General features: G+C 40.6%; 1 protein-coding gene across 1 annotated transcript in view; it reads left to right on the forward strand.

The window, feature by feature from the left end:
- The window catches only part of LOC122615690 (Down syndrome cell adhesion molecule-like protein Dscam2), an 83160-nt gene extending 69161 nt beyond the window's left edge, over positions 1-13999 (forward strand). Inside the window, exons 8-9 of the mRNA XM_043790742.1 lie at positions 5597-5965; positions 11894-13999. Of these exons, the coding sequence (XP_043646677.1) occupies positions 5597-5965; positions 11894-12075 (551 nt within the window). The 3' untranslated portion in view covers positions 12076-13999. The remainder of the gene's footprint in view (positions 1-5596; positions 5966-11893) is intronic.
- The last annotated feature ends 6924 nt before the right edge of the window (positions 14000-20923 follow it).

Here is a 20923-nt window from a genome sequence, read left to right on the forward strand (position 1 = left end):
TAAAAGTAAAAACCTCCCTCGCTTTCACCCCTCAGCGGTTTTGCACAATTCATTATTAATTGTGCTGGTTTTCGTTTACTTTATTTTTTGCCCACTCACCCACCTACACACTCTTTTTTTTGCGTGGAGACTGTAACCTTTCACATGCGGAGGTATAGAACGCAAGGCACTTCCTAATAATGTGAACATTAAAAATTCTTCTTTCAACCGCATAGATAGGAGAAAAAATTTGTATTTTACTGGACGTATTTTACGTATTTTAAGCCTCCTATTTGGAGGAAGCAATTTGCTTTGCCAATTTCGTGTTTCAATTGTTTTCGAAGGCCAATTAAAATTTAAGGCGCTTAGTCTGGCGCGGGGCTCACTTAGGGGGCATTAAGGGGTTAAGGGGGCTGCCACTTAATTGCATTTAAAAACGATTGTGGGAGGAGGATGGAGAAGGAGTTGCAGTAACAGCTAATTTGCCAAGTGAAAGTGGCATGAATAATAAAGGGTTGCAAGTGCACGAAACGAAAAAGGAGCCAGAGTGTTGCAAAACTCCCTTTTCCCCCCCTTTTCACCCCCTTTTCACCCATTTCCCTGCCCCATTGTGAGCGCTAATTGCCGCTTAAGGAGCAGAGCAGCCACAAGCGAAGAGCCAAAACACACGGCTCCCGACCAAAATGTCCTTTGGCTGCTGCTGATGCAGATGCTCCCCCCGCACCCACGGGCACCAACGTCGTGTGCACTGCACCAAAAATCATATACTTGCTTTTCAGTGGCGGGTATATCAATGAAATGTTACTAATATCACTGTAAAAGAAAGTAAATTTGCACAAGAAACTCCATAGATTTTCTATTCACATTTAAAGTGTGATTATATTTAGTTTTTTCTGGGTGTAGAAACCCCTTAATTTTGCACTTCGTCTACGACTGAGAGTTCTCTCGCTTCATTGTAGTAGTTGCCTGCACTTTTCGGGCTCGTTAACAGCCGCCCAATTCGAGTCCTTTGGTGTGCCACCCCCCCTCGTGGCAACCCCTTCACCTCTCCCCCATGGCCACAATTGCTTTCGACCTAGGCTAAAAACCTAATGAACTTTGCATGTAAACCGGCGACGGCAATAAAAACAATCAAGCGAAAGTTCAGCCCACGAAAGGAGTGCGGCAAGGGGTCAACTGGAGTTGTGGAATGGCACATAAGTGAAACTGAAATTAAACAATGAATCTTTTGATAGAGAAAAACTGTTTCAGTAATTATTGTATTTCAATAATTATGTAACACTGTAGTTACATTTTTAAACTTTCTTAGCTGAGTTCTGTTTTCCATAAACTTATTTACCAGCTCTTATCACGTCCCTCGGCTTAAGTTATGCCAGTCAGACTTGCTGCAAAGTTTCTTGCACTCTGCAGATAAAGAATCAGAAGTCATGGTCCTTGGGTTGTGCATATATATATAAATATATGTGTATATATATATTTAAATATGGAATACGCCCACGGCTAGACGACGGCTAGGACATGTTCCTGCAAACAAATGCGCAACAACACAAAACAAGCAGCCTGGAATTCGGCAAACCAAATAAATGCAAACAAATGTCGTCACACACACACAGAAGGGGGGGCAACCAACCGGCCAAAATAGAGAGAAGGTAAAATACAAAAAAATAGGAACAAATAGCTGGGGAAAAAAAAAACCGAACACTAGGAATGCCGCGCTCGCCAAATTTATGCGCTAAATAAATAAAGCCATGAACCCGCGCGTCGAGCCAACAAATGTCTGCCATGTTTTAGTTGGGTTTGGTTTAGTTTAGTTCGTTTGGGATTCCGCTGGTGGGGGGTATTTCTTTTTTTTTTCTGAATGCAATTCTGGGGGCTCAGTTCAGTTCAGTTCGCCAGTATTCTGGGCTCAACATGCAGCCTCGCAAAGCAAATAGCCGCAAAATAGTTTTGCGCGCACCAAAAACGTAGCTCAAAATAAGAGAACAAAAAATGATCTATTAAAGCATACACAAGTTCTTAAAAACATTGGTTTACAATAAAAAAGTTTGTAAATTGCTTTTGGTCCAGTACAAATTTTTAAAATAAAACTCTTTAAAATAACAATATATCCAAAAGCCATTAAATACATTTCTTTGAGTGCATGTGTGATGCCAAGTTTTAAGCTGCCTTTGCGGCAGTCCACCCTTCTTTTTTTTGCAGTGATTGCCTGTCGAGCATGTTTGTCTTGTGTCCAGTTGTAGTGAAGGGTTAACACGATGGGTTCAAGGGGGGTCATCGGCAGCCTTGGCACAGCTGACTGAATGACCAACTAACCAACCAACCAACCAACCAACCAACCAACCAACCAACCAACCAACCAACCAACCAACCGACTGACCAACCAAACGACCCCAACTAAACCAAAACAAGCCAAAATCCGACCGCACACTAACAACATTTCGAAGACACCAACTATGGGTTCCAATTTGCTGGCATTTTTTTGCAGCTGGCCAAACTAATTGGCTTAAAACTAAAGACCCTTGGGGCACTGCCACTGACGAAGACTTTAAATTATTACTAAAAAAAAAAAGAGGGAAAAATCATCAATACCCTTGACCTGTCGCTGGCGTTTTTATCAACACACTTTCTGGACTGGCAATTCTGTCATGCTCAGCTGATCAGGAACAACAAGGCGAATTCCGGGGAGAGTTGCGCTAACAAAGTTATTTTACTTTCCCTTCTACGCCTCCACAGGCTTTTCATTCATTATCCTAGCGAGCGAACAAAAAATCTGAGAAACTGAAGCTGAAGCTGAAGCTGTTGCAGCGCAGCGAGCCAAACTTTTTGGCCAACTCGGGGCAACACAAAAGGAGCTGGCAGGAAGAGCGGATGGAGCGGCGGAAGAGTGCAACACGGCAAGTGCAGGAACTCGGCACTAGTGCGCTGCCTTCTTCTCCTTCTCCATCTTCCACTTCCACTTTCCACGGGTTTTCCCGCGCCCTTTTCCCTTAAAATACGACCCTTGTTGTGCCTGCTACATTTAAGCGCATTTAGGGCAAATGCCAAGCAGCCTCCGACTCTCAACTCCCAACTCGCAACTCTCGAATCTCGGAGTCTACGAGTCGCGTCGCTAATTAAAAGTGCAACAAGGAAAAGGTCACCAGGGGCTGCTGAGGTCGTAGGGAAAATCACAGCTGCATGGAAAACTCTGTTGTTTGAAAGTCAGCAAAATTAGGTCTCACAAGATTCAATAGATGGTGTTTAAAGCAACTATCTCTTACTGAATTCACAACTCTTTATGTATTGAAATATTATAACCCTTAGAGATTGCTACTGCATAATATTTAAGTGTTTGTCCCCGTTTTTCGCAGTGCAACGTGAGAAACCTAGATAAGGAGCGAACTAGTGCTATTAACACCCCAAAAGTAGTGAACTGGGCTCGACTTCAGTTCGAATGAGTTGAGTTGGGCTGGCATGGGTTAAGTGGCAAGTAGGGCCGGCCGAGTGAGTTCTGCTGGCAGCAAAAGTGAGGCAGCAGAAGTTGGCCCCATCCTTAACCCTTGTGGTTGCCGAGCCACGGCCTGCTATTTAGTTAACCGTTAATGGCATTTGAAACTGTTTTTATTGTGCGTCTGCTGCTGCTGCTGCTGCTGCTGGTGCTGCTCTGCAGTTTCTGCTGCTTGTGCTGCACAAAAATGTTGCATAATTGTAAGCGCTTCCGGTTGAAAAGTTTGTCGAGTGAATTAGAGGGAAAACTTTCCACCAGCCCAGGCACTTTTACATGAAAAGATTTCGCAAGAGTGGGGAGTGGGTTTTAATAATAAGCTGTGCAGCGAGGAGGGTGGGGCGGGAAAATTGCGGAAAATGGAGGCGTGACTGGGCCAGAAGTATGCCGCAACTGTTGTTGTTATTTGCACAAATCAATGCACAAAACTTTGACAAACTTTAATTGCTAAAAAAATGGAAAATAAGTAGTAGGCAAAATGCTTGCCTCCAGACAATGGAAATGCATTAAAATTTCCATCAGCTAGGAAGGGGAAATTTTGTTATTTCGGTCAAATATTTTGGCAAACTTGAGCAATCAAAAGTTGCCGCCGACAAAAGATTTGATGCTTATCAAATTGAAAAGTTTCAGTATTTCTTTTTTCCTTCCCTCCTGCGCATTGCAATTGGAAAATGTATATAAACAGAATGTTGTGGAATAAAATTACTCAAGCAAATATGTAAATTGGCTGGGCGAATAAAGAGCGCCGAAAAGTTGGCCGCATGAAATGTAAATGAAGTTAATATTATTACTGTTTTAGTTTTATGGCTGATCATAAAAATTATCACGCCCACCAAAACGAGGCATAAAATCGCGGCCCTAAAACTCGAGTAGCAGTTCCAGCTGAGGACACGCAAAAACTTGGGCCCAAACTTGCCATGAAAATGGCCGCCCAAAGACCACGCAACACACATATAGTAAGAGTGAGGGGGGGATAGGGTATATGATCCTATATCCTGAATCACCCATTATTTCATACACTCTGTGAAAACTCACTAATAACGAACATTTTTATTGCATACTTTTTGTTGCAAGAGTTTTCGCGGTTTAAGGTGTTGAACAAAAAAGGCGCATGCATCAAAGCAACGATTAATTTTGTGTGAATTTCAATTTTTAAATAATTAAATGACAGCGGATTCTGCGTGAATAAACACGCAACAAAAAACAGCGTTTGAGTTAAATGAAAAGTCGTCACATCCTTTCAAAAGTGACAAATCCCCTAAAATGCCGTAGATTATTAACTTTTGGGAACACTTTTTCCGCAGGCAGCTCTAAACTCGAAAAGTTTTTTGTTTGCCGGCAAGCGTGCGTTTAATATTTATGAGTGATTTATCACGATATAAAAATAATAATAAATGCGTCCAGGCAGCGAGCACGCACCAGCCAAAGGCATAGGGAACAATGAATGAGAATGGAAAAATCGGTGGGCAGGAGTGGGAAAATGGGAACACCAGCTGCTCCTCGTTGAAGGACAAAGACTTCTCTCCATTCGCTTACCCCATAAAAATTTGTCAAAATGGCTGATGGAAGGTGGAAGAAGGAGTAGAAGTAGAAGTAGAAGAATTCGAACTCAAGGAACCTCAAGGATTTACGACATTAGGATGGATTTTAAGTGGCGCACGCGGCGTATACGCAATGTGATAAACTATTAATTACGCCTTGTCTACGACTCGAAGTTCATAAATTGTATGCCGATGTCGTTTTTATGTGTTAATCAATAAAAATCCGGCCCAAAAGTTGGCTCCCATCGAGAACTTCAACTTTGTTTTCGGGCCAAACTTTGGCTTAATTTTAATTAAATTTTATTTTACTGCCAACGAGGGAAAGTTTTCTTGGCCAAAGGCCAAGTAGTCAATACTTTACATGTGAGCGATGGAGCTTTCAAAAGTGGTGATTTAAGCAACATGAAATCTATAAAAATATATTTAAAATTACTGAAAACCACATAGAAATCCTGCTTTATACGCATATTGTTTGCACCTATTTTGTATTGCAGTATTTTCTGCGAATCGCGTACAACATCTTCATGAATTAATGCGCTGTTCGATAAATATCCATTCATCATTTATGGCTTTTGTTGTTATTTTATTCCAGGGGTCAACATGGGCTACATGGAGAACAACTATTCGAATTCGAACAACGGCGGCAGTGTCAACTCGCAGGACTCGCTGTGGCAGGTGAAGATGTCAGCTGCCGCGGTGGGCAACCAGCAGGGCATGGTGCAGGCCCCAATGAATCAGTATGTGGAGCAGCAGCCCGCCTACGGATACGATCCGTTGACCCATGGTGGCTATGGGGCGGTGGACGACTACGCCCCCTATCCCCACCTCACGGCCACGCCCAGCCAGGTGGGCGATGAGTACCACAACTTGCGCAACAGCCAGAATCCGTCCCGGCAGGACTACTGCAGCGATCCCTATGCCTCCGTGCAAAAGCCCAAAAAGCGAGTCGATCAGCATTTAGGTAAGTCACGTTTGTATTTTACTACTAAGAACTAGCTTAATTTACAGTGGTGCTAGCCTAAACGAGACAGAATTCCATTCAATTCTCTGTAAAATAGAGTTGGCAAAATCATATTTGCATCTGAGTGATAGTCTTGCCAAAGGAAAATCCGTTGACGCATGGATAACGAAACTTATTAGCACAAATTGCACTCATTCGTCAGAGCTGTGTGAATATATGCGCAGTGAATAAATGCCGATGAAATAATGAGAAAGAAAGCAAACTGGAGAAAATTACGCATAGATTGCGAAGAGATTTGTTCGAGTAACTTTTCCCTTATTTTGATTGATAAACTTTTGTCGAGCCGAGGAACCAACCAACAACCAACAGCCAACGACTACCCAAAGTTTCTATTTTCTGACACATTAAGCTGGTAGACTTTCAGACTAGGACTTTCCGTCCTACGAAAAGAGTACGGTCCCGGCTTTCACATTCTCTAAGTTTTCGTTAGCCTATGTCAGAAACTGTGGACCGATGGCAGTGAGGCAGTGAGGTGGAGGGAGGGGGGAAAAACATTTTGGGCCAACATTTCTGTTGGCGTTTTGGGCTTTGGCTCGCTTTCAGTTATGACAAGTTAAGCACTGGGCATCTAAAATGTTTTGCGCCCTTTTCCATGCTAATTAAAGGAGTTCAAGGGGGCGAAACATGTTGCAAATAAATATTATTCGGCAACGTGCTGTTCGAACATTTGGACTCGGCTTAAAGTCTTCGCAGCTCTTGCTTAAAGTTCAACCGAGCACAAAACACCAACCACAGGAAAAGCAACAGCAAAAGCAAGAGCAGCAAGGACCAAGTGGGTGGCAGGATGTGGTCGGGAAGGATGGGCATGCCCTTTGGCATCCACAGCTTGTTTTTTGGGATTGTCTATGGATGTGCGAGTGTGTCTCTCCTGCGTGTGTGTGTGTGTACTCGATTTTTTGCCGAATCCATTTCTGCCGCATGGCTCATGTTGTTATGTGTGTTTTATTATTTGTATACTCTACTGTACTCCAAGGTACAGTGTATTCCAATATAGGTTTATATAATAATATGGCTCATTTAGCATTCCTGTACTTTTATCGTAAACAAAAAACATTTATTTCTATAAAATTAAATAATAACTGAGCAGTTCATTCATAAACTTGTTATTTATCCACGAAAACGAAATTTGTGTATTTGTGTTGCAGAAAATTATGTAATTCAAAAGTTCTAGTGTAATCAAATGTGGTATATACCCGTTGCTTACTTTTCATATTGTTTGTTGTTGTTATTGTGATGCCAATAACACCGCAAGTGTTTTAAAATATTAAATAATAAAAAATGGAACGGACTGAACCGAACCGCACCGAATGAAAGCCCAAGATGAACAGCCACTGTGAGAGTTTTGAGTTGGATCAGCAGCAGTGGTGACTGTAAAGCGCCCACGGGTCGTATGCGTAATATCCCCCTCTTGTTTTTTGTGTGTGCGAGTGTGTTTCTCTGTGTGTATATGTTGGCCACAACTATGAGCGGTGTGTTTGTGTGTTTGTGTGTTATCTTTACGCTTTATGAGCACCAAAACTCGGAAAAAAAACACATTTTTGGTAGCAGCTTCTTGTTGTTCTTAGCCGTTTTTATTGCCCTGGACTCGCAGGACGTTATTATTGTTTTTGTTGCTACTTGCCGTTGAATACAGCTGGCCTTTTTTTCCGCTCTGCTTTCACTCACTTTTTGCATATGAAATGCAATAAAAAGGGAGGCAAAAAAACACTGGAGGCTGCCCTCTATGTGCCTTACTCATTCTTATACACTACTCTAGAATTTGCATGCCTAATATCAACGCACATAGATTTCAACGAATCTGGAATGCCCTTTAACTCTATAGTTATACCTCAACTATTCGCTCGCGTCAATAAATTAAAGCAGCACTATCGGAGAAGCGCCAGCCACAATTTACAATCCAGCAGATAGAAGATATATCCCCCATGAGAGCCATCAAAAGCAAAGCAAACTCAAGGGGTAGTGCCTCTGAAGAGGGTTAATGTAGAAAGTCGGGGGTTAAGAGCAGGACAGCGAGCAAAAGGGGGGCCAAGAGTGGAGGGGTGAGGAACCCAGCAGATTGACAGTGCTACAATATGCAAATACATCTTCATTACATTGATGTCAGCTTATGCACAGCTTGCAAATGCAACTGAATGTCGTCTCTCTCTGTATGTGTGCGTGTGTCTGTGTGTGAGTGGGGGAATATGTGTGTGTGTATGACTGGAGGAATGTGTGTGCGCCTGTCTGTGTTTGTATGTTTAAAAGCTTTTACACTTGCCAAACTCACATTTGAGACCCCTCATCGCTCATTCTACGACCTGCTATCCCCATTCCCAGACTTGCAAAACCCACAGCTGACTTTTGCGCCATGCAAAATGCAGTCAGAATGCAGAGGAAGAAAAAATGTAAACTTTGAATGGCGACACAAAATGTTGTAGCCTTGTGTTCAAGATTTATATCGTAAGCAGAAAAGTATGCTGTAAAAATATTACGTTGCCATAAACACTTATATAATTTTAGGGTCTTATAAAAAGCTAGATAACTAGAAATGTAAAGTATTTTTTCTTTGTGTAAAATGGCGGTGGGGAGGGGGATGCATAAGGGATGATCGAGGGGTGCTGGCCATGGCCGGAAGGAAGTCTGCGGAAGGCGCCAAAAAGCTGCGTAAGCAAATTTTTTGCTCATCTGTTAACATGCAAAGAAGGCTGCACAGAATAAAGATTGGGGCATACATGTATGTACCTACATACATATGTGGGGGGAAATTTTTGGGGGGACAGAAAGACCGAGCGACCGACAGAGCGACAGAACGACAGAGCGACAGACCGACTGATTGATTATGCAGACTTTTGTGTCAGTTGGTTGAGCGCCTTTGTTTGGTCTTTTGTCAAACACTCTCTCGCACACACACAGTGGCCCACAGGAAATGGCTTTAATTCATCATTAAACAGGGGAAGGAGTGGAGAAAGCCAACCACAAGATGGGGAACAAGACGGAGATTATCCCGGGCTTTTAGCAAATTATTCAAATTGCTACTTCATGAATATACATAAACGATTTTGATTAATATCTGCACATGTGCTTGATATACTTTTTACTCTGAAATGAAATTGGGGCAAATGTATGACTCAGAAACATCAGAAGATTTCTACGTGAATTTTGTGCTGTCGAATAAAATAGAAATTTATACAAAATGGAAACTACATATAATTCAGCCCCATGAGTCACCTGTTACTGGGCTTTGCCAACTATCTGATTTATATCCGAAGAAATCTGTTTTCGCCACTTCGAAGACATCGTTCTGCGTGCTTATCGCTGCGCTGAAAGGCTCATAATGCAGTTTGCTCTTGGGCTGAGCAATAAATGCCAAGAAAACTTATTCAAAGTGCCATAAGAATCTAGTCCTGGCGTAGCTTATTCGCTTTCTCCTCTCTTCTGGATAGCTTCCAAATAGTTGAAAGGATGTGGGAACGGGGAACACATAAATCACATGAGTCAGGATTTTCGCAACAAGAAAAAAGTAAGGCACAAGCAGCAGGAGGCGAAACATACACTCCACAGCACTAAACACACACTAAGTGGATTTGTGAATAGGAGTTGGGTGGTCGAAAGCCCAGAAGAATCGGTGGGAAGGCAGGAGAAAGCCACTGTCCAAAAGGCAACAAATGATAAGCGTTTTAACCCCTTGTTCTATGCATGAGAAAACGTTGCTGCCAGCCAGCTATCCAGCTAGCCTGCTAGCCAGTTTGTTTGTGTGTGTTGCTGGGATAAACTCATCTGCAATTTGTTTACTTTCGACGCTTCCGAAAATTTACTAAAAAAGAATGGGTTATTACGAGCTTAGCTTCGCAAAAAACTTGGCCAAAAGGGGCTAAAAGCAACACACACACTAACACGATTTGCATGCAAAGACAGCTGGGAAAAAAGGCAACAGTGCGTATGCTTAACGCAGAAACGATTAAGTTGTTGAGACAGAGACAGAGATAGAGAGAGAGCCTCTGAATGGAAATTGAAAAACAGCAGGAAAAACCACTAGCCAAAGGGGGTGGGGCTGTGGCACAATAAAGTTATGCGCATAATATCCACAGCTCACGTATTGGCCATAAAATGCGGGCAGGAGAGGATTGCAAACAGGAGCGAAATCTTTGAACAGTTGAAAATCTAGGAAAGGAAATAGTTGGGCAAAAAGGATTCGCTTTCCTGGCTAGCTGGCTTTCCCTTTTTTCCCCATCGCTTTTTGGGTCAAGTTTATGCAGATGCCAAAGTGGAGTGGAAAAAAATCCAAAGCGTTGGGGCGATGGCGACAAACGCGCTTAGGAATTTTCACACGACCAAGAAGCCGGGGAAAATCGGGAAGCAGTTCGGTGAGGAAAAGCTAGTCGAACGAGACGGAATATGTTAAAGAGCTGTTGTTAAAAGGATTTACGTTTTAGATTTGCAAGCACAGGGAGAAAGGTCCTGAATTTGTGCTCTGAGATTTTAAAACAAATGATTACTTTTACTCAGTTACTTCAGTTTTGCATAAAATAGTTTTATTACAATCTGCATGTATTTACCAGATTCAATTGGTATGCAAAAATTCATTCATATTGCATATTGAGAGTGTGCAATTAAATGGGTTTAACAAACTGTAAGTAGTAATAAGTCCGCTTTCATGGTTTTTAAAATCGATATGCACATAAATCTTAAATCAGATATTAATCGTTAATTCATGGATATATCAGTTTGCCAACAAGAGCCCTTGATTTGTTCTCTGTGCAGAAATAGGTCAAAAAAAAAGATAGCCAGTAGTGAGAAATTCACACATTGGTATTTTGCCAAAAAAAACCTTTCGATGCGGCGATTTCGTTTTAGCTCCACTTTTTCCCTTATTTTGAAATTCAAATTCCAATAAATTTTCCAACGATTTGGCACACAAAGCAATCCAAAGCAGGGCAGCCAAAAAAAAAGGGGGCTCAAGTGTGGGAATGCGTTGGTACGGGGTTGTTAGTGCTGAATCCTTTGCCGGATTTGCATGGCCAAAAGAGCTGCGGACATGGCTCGAAGTGGAGAAGTGGAGGGGTGGAGAAGTGGGGATGCGCTTAAATATGCAACAATTTGTAGCAGACAAAGATGTTTGCCAAAGTGGCGGGGAATGGGTACAGTGCCATTTCAACAGCCAAGTCCTTTGATTATAAATTAATGTCCTGTTTACCAGAGACAGTATCCCCAGTATCCCACCAGCAGCAACCAAATGCCAGAAAATGCCTCTAATTCGTTTACGATTTCAATGGGGGCGACAAATGCAGCAATCTGAACTGCAATTGGATGTCGTTAGTGAGACCAATCAACTGGTAAATTAAAACAATTGCTTTTCGGACCAAACAAAAAAATCGCTCACAGTTTAAAGCTTCAATAAACGAAATAGTTAATTGAAAAATACCATTCCATTTTATGAGACTTTAAGTGCGTTTGCTTTCATTTTAAGCTAGACCTTAAGTATTAGCGTGTATTATCTTTTCCCTAACATGGCTATTTTTCTCTACTACTCTCACACATGTCTTGCCCACTCATAAATCAAAAAAAAAAAATGTATATACCATAAACAAATCTATAGCGGACATTATACAGGATGTTACGCTCTAACGGAGCGCGCAGGCTGAAGTAAGTTAAAGTCGGCAAGGATTTCGTACGAAAGTTGGTTTCATTACTGTGATGATGCAGAATTTTTGAGTTGCCTAAGTTTGCTATGATTTTTCACAGACAGCCTCTAGTGCACAGCCCAGCAACCCAAACACACTGTTTTGATTAGCATTTTGTTTTTAATTGTTTGCGCATGACTTTGCCTCTTTTCCGCCCATTTTGGTAAACTAATTTAAACAATTCCCACAATATTCTCTCTCTCCACAGATTCACCATATCACGACGTAAGCGGTCTGCCCAATCCCTACAACATGGAGCACTTGGAACAGGACGAGGTCCTTCCCCCGCAGCAGCACATGTCCTTGAGCTACGACGACAGCTTCGAGGGCGAATATTCGACAACGCCGAATGCCAGAAATCGTCGCGTCATACGCGAGATTATTGTCTAGGAAATTCTAGTTGGGAAATCGCAAACAACTGAAAATCAGCACTCAAATATTTTCCACACACACTTACACACACACACACACACGCTAAATTCCATGATCATCGACTCTAAACCCATTCGAATTATCATTTTAACTTCCTGCTCAACTGCCAGCAGCAGATCTTTTGAAAAGTGGCCATTTTGAATACTTTTTAATATATTACTTCGATGTAAGCTTAGTTTGAGGGATACGACGAACGTGTGTTGAGTTTTATTGGCAACGAAACGAATACCATATACCATAGGATTAGAGTTGCGATCTATCATCATTGCTCTAGTTCAGCACTTTGTTGACATAATACACTGAGAGAAATACAACCCCCGAGATACACACACGGATTAAAACCATCACTGGACAAGCACTAAATGTTACGATTTACCAATGTAGCATAGAGCTAAGTAGTAGTTAATGGTCATCTAGGTCCCAGTTGCAACAAACGAACTTTAAATTGTAAGGCGGAATTTCGGAGGGCAGGCGATCGAAAACAAAATCTCACTTTTCACCTAGGCTTAGGCTAATTAACTCGTAAGTGATTCTTGTTGGTTCTGTGCAATATTACCAGCACAGATCGACAAAAGATAAAATATATACATAAACAGTACGACCTGCCACAAAAACAAAAAAAAAAACATCAAGAAAATATATAAAAAAAAATCGAAACAAAAGGAAACAAAACTTACCTTAACTTAATTTTAAACTTTTAAATAAATACGAGAAAAAAAGAAAAACGTTGCTTTAAGTAAGATATATAATAAAACACACAAAAAAAGTACAGAAAACTTTAAAAAAATTATTGAAAATAATTGAAAAATATTACGATAAAAGGTAAAACAAAAAAGAAACCAACTCCTCCATTCTGAAAACTTTAATTTAATTTACAAAATTTACCAACTAACTAAACTATTTGTTCTGTTTTCCATTTGTTCAAACTTTGTGTTGAAATTCAAAATTTTACTTGTAATTATGGTTAGGTCAACTAGAGAAGGATTGGTTAAGTTAATATAAATGTTTTGTTTGTGCATTACGTTGTGTTTTTAACCCTTATCATGTGTTTTGCAACTTTTTGACAATGGCACAGACACAAAGTGAGAAGATCGAGAGAAAAACATTTTATGTAGCTAAGATTTAAATGTAAATACATGTGTAATTGTATATATTTACTTGACTTGCAAAGTAAATAAGCAGCAGCGGCAAACTTAAATTAAATTGTAGTTAATTTTAAACAATTTTGAAATGAATTTAATTAGTAAGCAAGTGTTTAAGAGCAAATGCCACAAAATAAAGCGAAAAAAACGAATTAAGAACTCTTAAGCGAATAAGAAAAATCTCGTCGAATGAACAAAACAAAATATAAACAAGAAGAGAAAAAAACGAGAAACTTTATGATATAAATTATACACTCTAAACCAGATAAGCGGATATACATTATATATATATACATATACACTTACATATACATCTACTTATTATTTGTAAATAAGTAAAGCATAATTTTTCATTTAAAACCCCGAAAGAAATCGGAATCCATTAAATCTATATTTCCAAACACTACAAAAAGGCGAAACAAAAATCAAAGTAAATTTTTTATTTAGCAAAAATATTTATATATATGTATATATATATACTTTTTGCAATTTGACTGACGGCAGTGGAAGTGGCACACAAGCGATAAATCCATGAACAAAAAAGTATAGACAGAATTTGAGGCCCCTGGGCTATGCAAACAATAAAACACTTTGTTAACTATTTTGTATGCATTTCTGATTTCATTCAATTCAACAAATTGCCACCCCACAAAACAGAAAGGAAAACATAAGCTAAAATATTTATGCATACACACAAACACTCTCATGCAGTCACACACATAAAAACAAAACATATAATATTTTTTTATTCAGTTTTAAAACGAAAGGTAAAAATAAAGCAAAACATCAAAAACGAAGAATTTAAATTAAATGCCCTGTGTTTTGATTTGCGGTGGTTGGACATTTTTAGATCAAAATTGTGGTCATTGGAATCCAATTCTTTTATAGCTCACATTTTTTATTTGCAATAAATGCAGTGAAATTAAAGTTTATAGGTACAGATATAATGGCAAATGACGAATATAAATGTATGTTTATTTTAAAAAATAATTCCCTAAAACTCACTCAAGTTTAAGGACCTCGCACTCAGTTTTCCCTCGGCGGGAAAGCGGATAGCTCGCCCCAAAAGGGGCCGGTGGGCGTGGCGGTATACATCAGCATTTATAACAAAGAAGAAAGAAAGCTGCAGCTGCAGGCGGTTCATAATGTGCCATGTTTAAGTTGATTGGCACCAAATTTATAGCATGCAATTTGACTTAAGTGGCAGTGCTGCACTCCTGCACTCCGGCGCTCTGGCAACCCTGGCGGGCAATCCTGGCGCCGGAAGTAACACGACACTGACATTTTAATTTAGTGCCAAGCGCAGGATCTCGGTCTTCCCTCCCAGTGCCACACCCACTCCGCCTCCTCGTTGATATCCCCTTCCTGTTCGTGTCACTTCTGCAGTTTTGCGTAAGAAACGAAAGTCAGCCACTTCGAATACCGCTGACAGCTGGGAAATGCGGAAAAATCCGAGCGGAGGAAAATTCCAGCTGACGCGCCGGCCCGAAATCAAAATGAAAGCATTAACAAGCAGATAAGTGGATTAAATCGAGTTATTTAAGCAGATATACAAATGGTACATGTACACCACATTCCGAAAGAAATTTCAATGCATTTTAAAGGCAGCACATTATTTTGTTTTGAAATGGAACGTAAACTAATGTCTTGCCATTTCTCCTGGTGCTCCAGCTGCAATTTGTGAAATGTAGGCCACAGAACAGGAACAGGCGCTGTCAGTCGTCCCATATAGACCCATATGATAAACCCACAAAGAGCCAGGGAACCACCACTCCACACGACACCACACCGCACCACACTGAACTGAACTGAACTGAAGCGCACCGCAGTCATTCATTCATTCATTCATATCTCGGTGGCGAAAACAAAAGCGCCATATGGAAATTCATTTACTCCGCTTGGCTCCATCCGTTCATCCATCCCCCCTCAATCCTCAATTTCCTGCGAGGGGTAACCCCCGACACCTTAACCCGCCCGTGACCAAGGGTGGCTCATCCAGCACGTAGGCGGCAACCGCCGTCAATTAAAGCGCTGCCGGTGGCGCCTAATTGGATTTATGCCACATTTATGTGTGTAGGTGCAAATTCGCGGAATCGTGCTAAAAATCAGCAGGATAATGAGCGAGCATTGGTGCGCTGCCATTCGGTGCGGCAAAAACACTAAGAACCACAAACTTAGTGCCTTCTCGTCAGCGTCAGCGTCCGCGTCCGCGTCCAACACACAGCAACAATTGCAACTTTCGAGGACTTTAAATGAAATTACGCGAAAACTTTCGGACTGCCATCAGAAATGGCAACTTTTTCAAGAGATCGCCGCGCGGAATGGCAACCGAATCCCACGCCTGCAGCCGATGGCACGACCGCTAACATAATGAGTTCCATAAACTGCCGCAAATTAAATCGGGTCGATGAGTAGACATCCTTGTTCGCAAGTGGATGCCCCACCTGGATGCCTCACAAACTGGGCTGTCGCGCGGCAATTAATTATTACGGGCAGAAACACAAATTAGATCATAAATCAAAAACATCTAGTACTAATCAGCTTTCTGAATTTGTATTACAGATTTGTATAGATTGTATTTATTTAAGAGGAAAGTTTTATTAATCAATAGTGAACTTATTGAAAATCTTATAGCTTCTCTGTTATTTCTCTTTTATTCCAAAAGCGAATTCCCCATATTCCCCCATCGCGCATTCTGTTTGTGTGTGCTTTGCGGTCATTGCTTTGTAATTAATGCCACCAGAAGCTGACCAAAGAGCGACTTGGCACGCCCGAGGCGGCCTAATGCGGTGCGGGTCCGGAGGTCGAGCCCAAAGCGCCGGAGTTGGAGCAAATTGCCGGAATCCCCCGGCTGTCTGCGGTCATCCTTCGGCGATGAGCGGGGAGTCGGGAGGCACAGACATCTCCGATGCCTCGTTGAGTGCTTTTATGTTTAATTTTATTAATTATCGAGGTAATCTTTGAAGTTTGCGACCCCAACTCGCGTGGAACTTCAACGTTCGCGCCTGCCATCTCTCCGAAGAGCAAGGCGGTGCCTCCATTAACCGTGTTAATTCGAACGTGTGTGGCAGTTCTGGGCGTGAAATTCGCCTACACAACTTGGCAGCGAAAGTTCCAACAAAACGCAATTAGGTTTTGGCATATGCAAGGAGTGAGCAGCTGACGAGGAAGTTAAGTTTTGTATTAACTTGATTTAATGCGCGATTCATTTATTTAGTGCCATGAGCCACAATTATTTCGTAGATAACTCAACGAGCAAGAACCCTTAAAAACCCAACAAATTTTTAAAAAGTTTCCATTCAATTTTCGTGAAATAAAACCATTGAAGTCGAGTTGCGTCACTATAGCGGTTAGGAATTAATTAATGTTAATTTTTTTATCACAAAACATAAAAAAATAAATAGGAAGTACATGGAAAAGACTTATCAAGCCTTCAATAAGCGTGTGGAGCATAAAACATACATATATGCACCAAGCTTTTTATTTTATTATCAGCCATGGTTCCGAATAAAAATTTTAACCCATTCCACCCGATAATAAGTTCTATGGTTATCAACAATATGCCAAATTGATTCGCTGCGTTGCTATGTCAGGCCTTCATCCGGAACTTTCAACCTTTCGCAAAACGCTCCCTAGACCCATTGCCCCATCTACGGAACTCCCCTGCCACCAGCTGCTCATTTGCTGCTAATCCTGAGACCTCTGAAAGGATTCCTACCATCCGAACCACCTTCATTGCCCGGCAACCAGAAGGGCAGTTCGGTGGTTGAGCTGCGTAATTTGAGCGCAAATATTGAAGTTTCAAAACCACTGGCAACAGTGGCCACGCCGCAAATAAAAGAATAATAATAATAATGAGCAAATATTTAAGCAGCCGGGAACTTATCTGTGAAATGGCGGCAGCGAATAGAGGCCAAGCTCCCGATCAAGCTACACTGTACAAATTAAAAGACTCTTTCCAAATATTGAAAGTCTATTATTTACTCCATCAGGATTTTAACGTATTTATTATGTGCGTTATTTTACCATAAATTCTATTACCTGTGCATTTAACAACGAAGCTTAAAAAGGGAAATATCCCAAATATAAAAATGAAAGCGGTATATTTTATAAATATTTTTTTGTTTTCAGTGCATTGAGAATAATGTTCGCTTTTAAGAGTCCCACAGCCAGAAACCTCCCTTAAGTTCCATCCCTTTCGCTTTGCTTTGCACTGATTGTAATTATGAATGAAATTTGAATTGCTGACAATGAATCGGGGAATCGGAGACGGGGAATTCGCTACACTTTCCGTTGCATTTCGCCGGACACGTGGCAGTTCCTGATCCCCGGTCACGTGTCCCTCGCCACCCCAGTCCTAACCAGTCCATTCCGCCCACTCCACCCACTCCGCCCCAATCCGCGCTCATCGGAAGTGCCAATAAGTAGTTGTCAATATTGACTGATTATCTCGACACGACGAAAGTGAGGGAGATTTGGAAAGAGATGCGGAGGCGGCGACCGTCATGATTGCAAGTTGTTTGAGACTTAAGCGGAAGTAAACATAAATCACAGCCAGTAGCGCCACCCGAACCCTCGACAATTATCTTCCGGGATCTTGCAGCACATGGCCATAATTTAAGCTTGCAGGCGACAGGAAGAAGATGCTTCTACTTAGTTCCATATTCCTGCAACACAATTCCGACCGGAGATGCGAATAATTGCATTTGAATGGCGTCCCAAGACTAAACGATAATGCCAGTTTAGTGGTGTTATATGGGGATGAACTAAACGAATAATTTATCTTTCACTAACAAAAAGATTTCGCACAGGATCGAACGATAAGTATGGCCCATAGAACTCCAATGCTAATTTTACCAGCATTCAATTTCAAAGATAAGCTCTAATCATTTTGTTATGACCCAATATACATATATAATGACTCATGTTAAAAATAATACGTATGTACATTTCTTCGGCCCCAAAAGATTACGGATTTTTTCCCAATAAAATAAGCTCAAGATGAAGTCGATAATCAAAAAAGGGGTATATAAAGCGATCAAGTTTAGGTCGCAGCTCAGTCGCTTTTTTACTTTCAAGCCCAAAATACACTTTTAGTTTTCAGAAAAAAATGAAACTGATCTGCGCTTTTGTAATTCTTTTCAACTTGGTCCTAGTATATGGGTCCAGTAGTGAACAACAACCACTAAATACCACAACAGTAACAACCACCGAGGCGACAACAACAACAACAATAACAACATGTATCACTAATCCACCAAGTAACAGTTCTGCAGATGTGACGACAACAAGTATACCCCCGAGTGCCAATGCAACGAGCACTCAAGGTCCTGCAGCAGGAAATAATAGTACCAATAATGCCAAAAATGGTGTAATAAGCGTAAATGAGTGGAGACAAAGTATTTTCACCCTGGTAGCTTCAATGATAATGGTTCTATTGCATAAGTAAGGTACTGCATTCATTCATTTCGGTCTACTAAAAGTAAAAAGACTTGTAAACCATTTTGTAAAAATCTATGTATTTCAATAAACAAGAGCATGCTTGAAAACGAAATTCTGTGTTTTATTGAAACTAACATAAGGAAACATAATGTCTGGTAATGTGTAACATATATGTGTAACATATTTCTAGCCACATCCTTTTCACCTTATCTCCCGAGTACTGATATTAATGATCAAAACTCGAATCATTACCCAAAAGGTTTTTTCTCCTAATTTTTTTTAAATTAAATTCTATAACCGCGATTCCTGAGGTCAGTTTGCACTACTATCTAGTTGAGGACTTTTTCTCTCAACCTAACCTGAAATGCTCGTTGCGCAGAGAATTACTTTCCACTTAAAACACTTGGGTTCCCATCAGTTAATCCCCCCCGATCAAGGTCATCCAGATCCAAAGCCCGAGAGAAATTGTAGAACTTACCTTAACGTTCCGCATGCAAATTTCGACTTCCTTTCGCCAATTTCTAAAAATAAGGTGTAGTAGTAGTTATTAAAAATACAATATAGGATATAGAGAAAAATAGCTGAATTATGAGTATGAAGTAAACAGATGTTGTTCCGAATATTGATGTCTTTAGTTTAAAATTGTTTTTGCCTGATAAGGAAATGTAAGTATATTTTTACAAAAGCTTTTCTAAGATCAGGCCAAATTTATACAACGGCAATGGTTCCTGCGCTGAGGCTTTTTATGATATATATCGTGATCCAACCGATTACCAGTTGTGAGCTGGACATTTAGTTACGCAACGGGAAAGTTACAGAGTCATCATATAAAACGACTTAAGTGGTGTTATATGGGGATGAACTAAACGAGTAATTTATCATAAACTGAAAAACAAATCGGGATAGGCCGTACTGCTCATATGGTAATTTTACAAGCATTAAATTTCAAAGCAAAGCATTAATAATTTTATTATGACTCAATACATAATGGCTCATGCTAAAAATGTTAAGTGTGCATTTAACTTGGGGTCAAAGTGATTACGAATATGTTGTCAAATAAAATGAACTTCAGATTAAGCCGATAATATGAACTAGTAATACAAAAAAAGGGGTATTTAAAGAGATCTAGTTTAGGACGCAGCTCAGTCGCATTTTTACTCTCAAGCCCTTAGCCACTATTAGTTTTCTGAAAAATGAAACTGTTTTGCGCTGTTGCAATACTTTTCAACTTGATCCTAGTATATGGGTCCGATAGTGAACAACACAAAAATGTCAATGGGACCCAAAAGACGTCACAACAACCACTTAATACCACTAAAATAACACCCACAGAGGAGCCAACACAACCACTTAATACCACTAAAATAACACCCACAGAGGAGTCAACACAACCACTTAATACCACTAAAATAACACCCACAGAGGAGCCAACACAACCACTTAATACCACTAAAATAACACCCACAGAGGAGCCATCACAACCACAAAGGTCCAGTACAGAAAACCCCATAGAGGCGTCAACAGAACTACAAAGTTCCAGTACAGAAAACCCCATAGAGGCGCCAAAACAACCTCAAAGATTCAGTACAGAAAACCCCATAGAGGAGCCACATACACCTCAAAGTTCCAGTACAGAAAACCCCATAAAAGCGCCACAACTCTCACTAGGGACCAGTACAGTAAGCCCCATAGGGTATACTGAAGTCGCGAGCAATGCAGAAAAACTAACAAATAAACGGACGAGTGTCAGTGCAGAGGGCACAAGTAGTCCTGCACCACTGACGAGGAGTGTAGAAAAAAATGTATTAAAAGCAACCAATGCAAATGGCCAGTTATTGGAAAACGCGGGCTACAAGAATAGTGCCAATGCAACGGGCATTCAAGGTCCTGCACCAGGAAAAAAAAACACCATAAATGGTGTAACTAGCTTAAATGAATCGAGACAAACTATTTTTATCCTTGTTGCTTCAGTGATAATTGCTATACTGCATAAGTAAGGTACTGCATCCATGCATTTTGGTCTATTAATAACGTGTTGCAAGTCTACTATTTTATAAAAATATGTAACATGTATAAATATACTAATAAATATATAAATAAATAAATAACACTTGAAAACGAAATTATTTCATTGACAAAAGGAAACATCGTAATTTTTGGTAATGTGTTCAAACAAGAAAACTTGTCGAACTTGCCGTAACTTCCCTTCGCCAATTACTAGA

Source organism: Drosophila teissieri, chromosome 2L (genome assembly GCF_016746235.2).
Source record: "Drosophila teissieri strain GT53w chromosome 2L, Prin_Dtei_1.1, whole genome shotgun sequence".
NCBI lineage: Eukaryota > Metazoa > Arthropoda > Insecta > Diptera > Drosophilidae > Drosophila > Drosophila teissieri.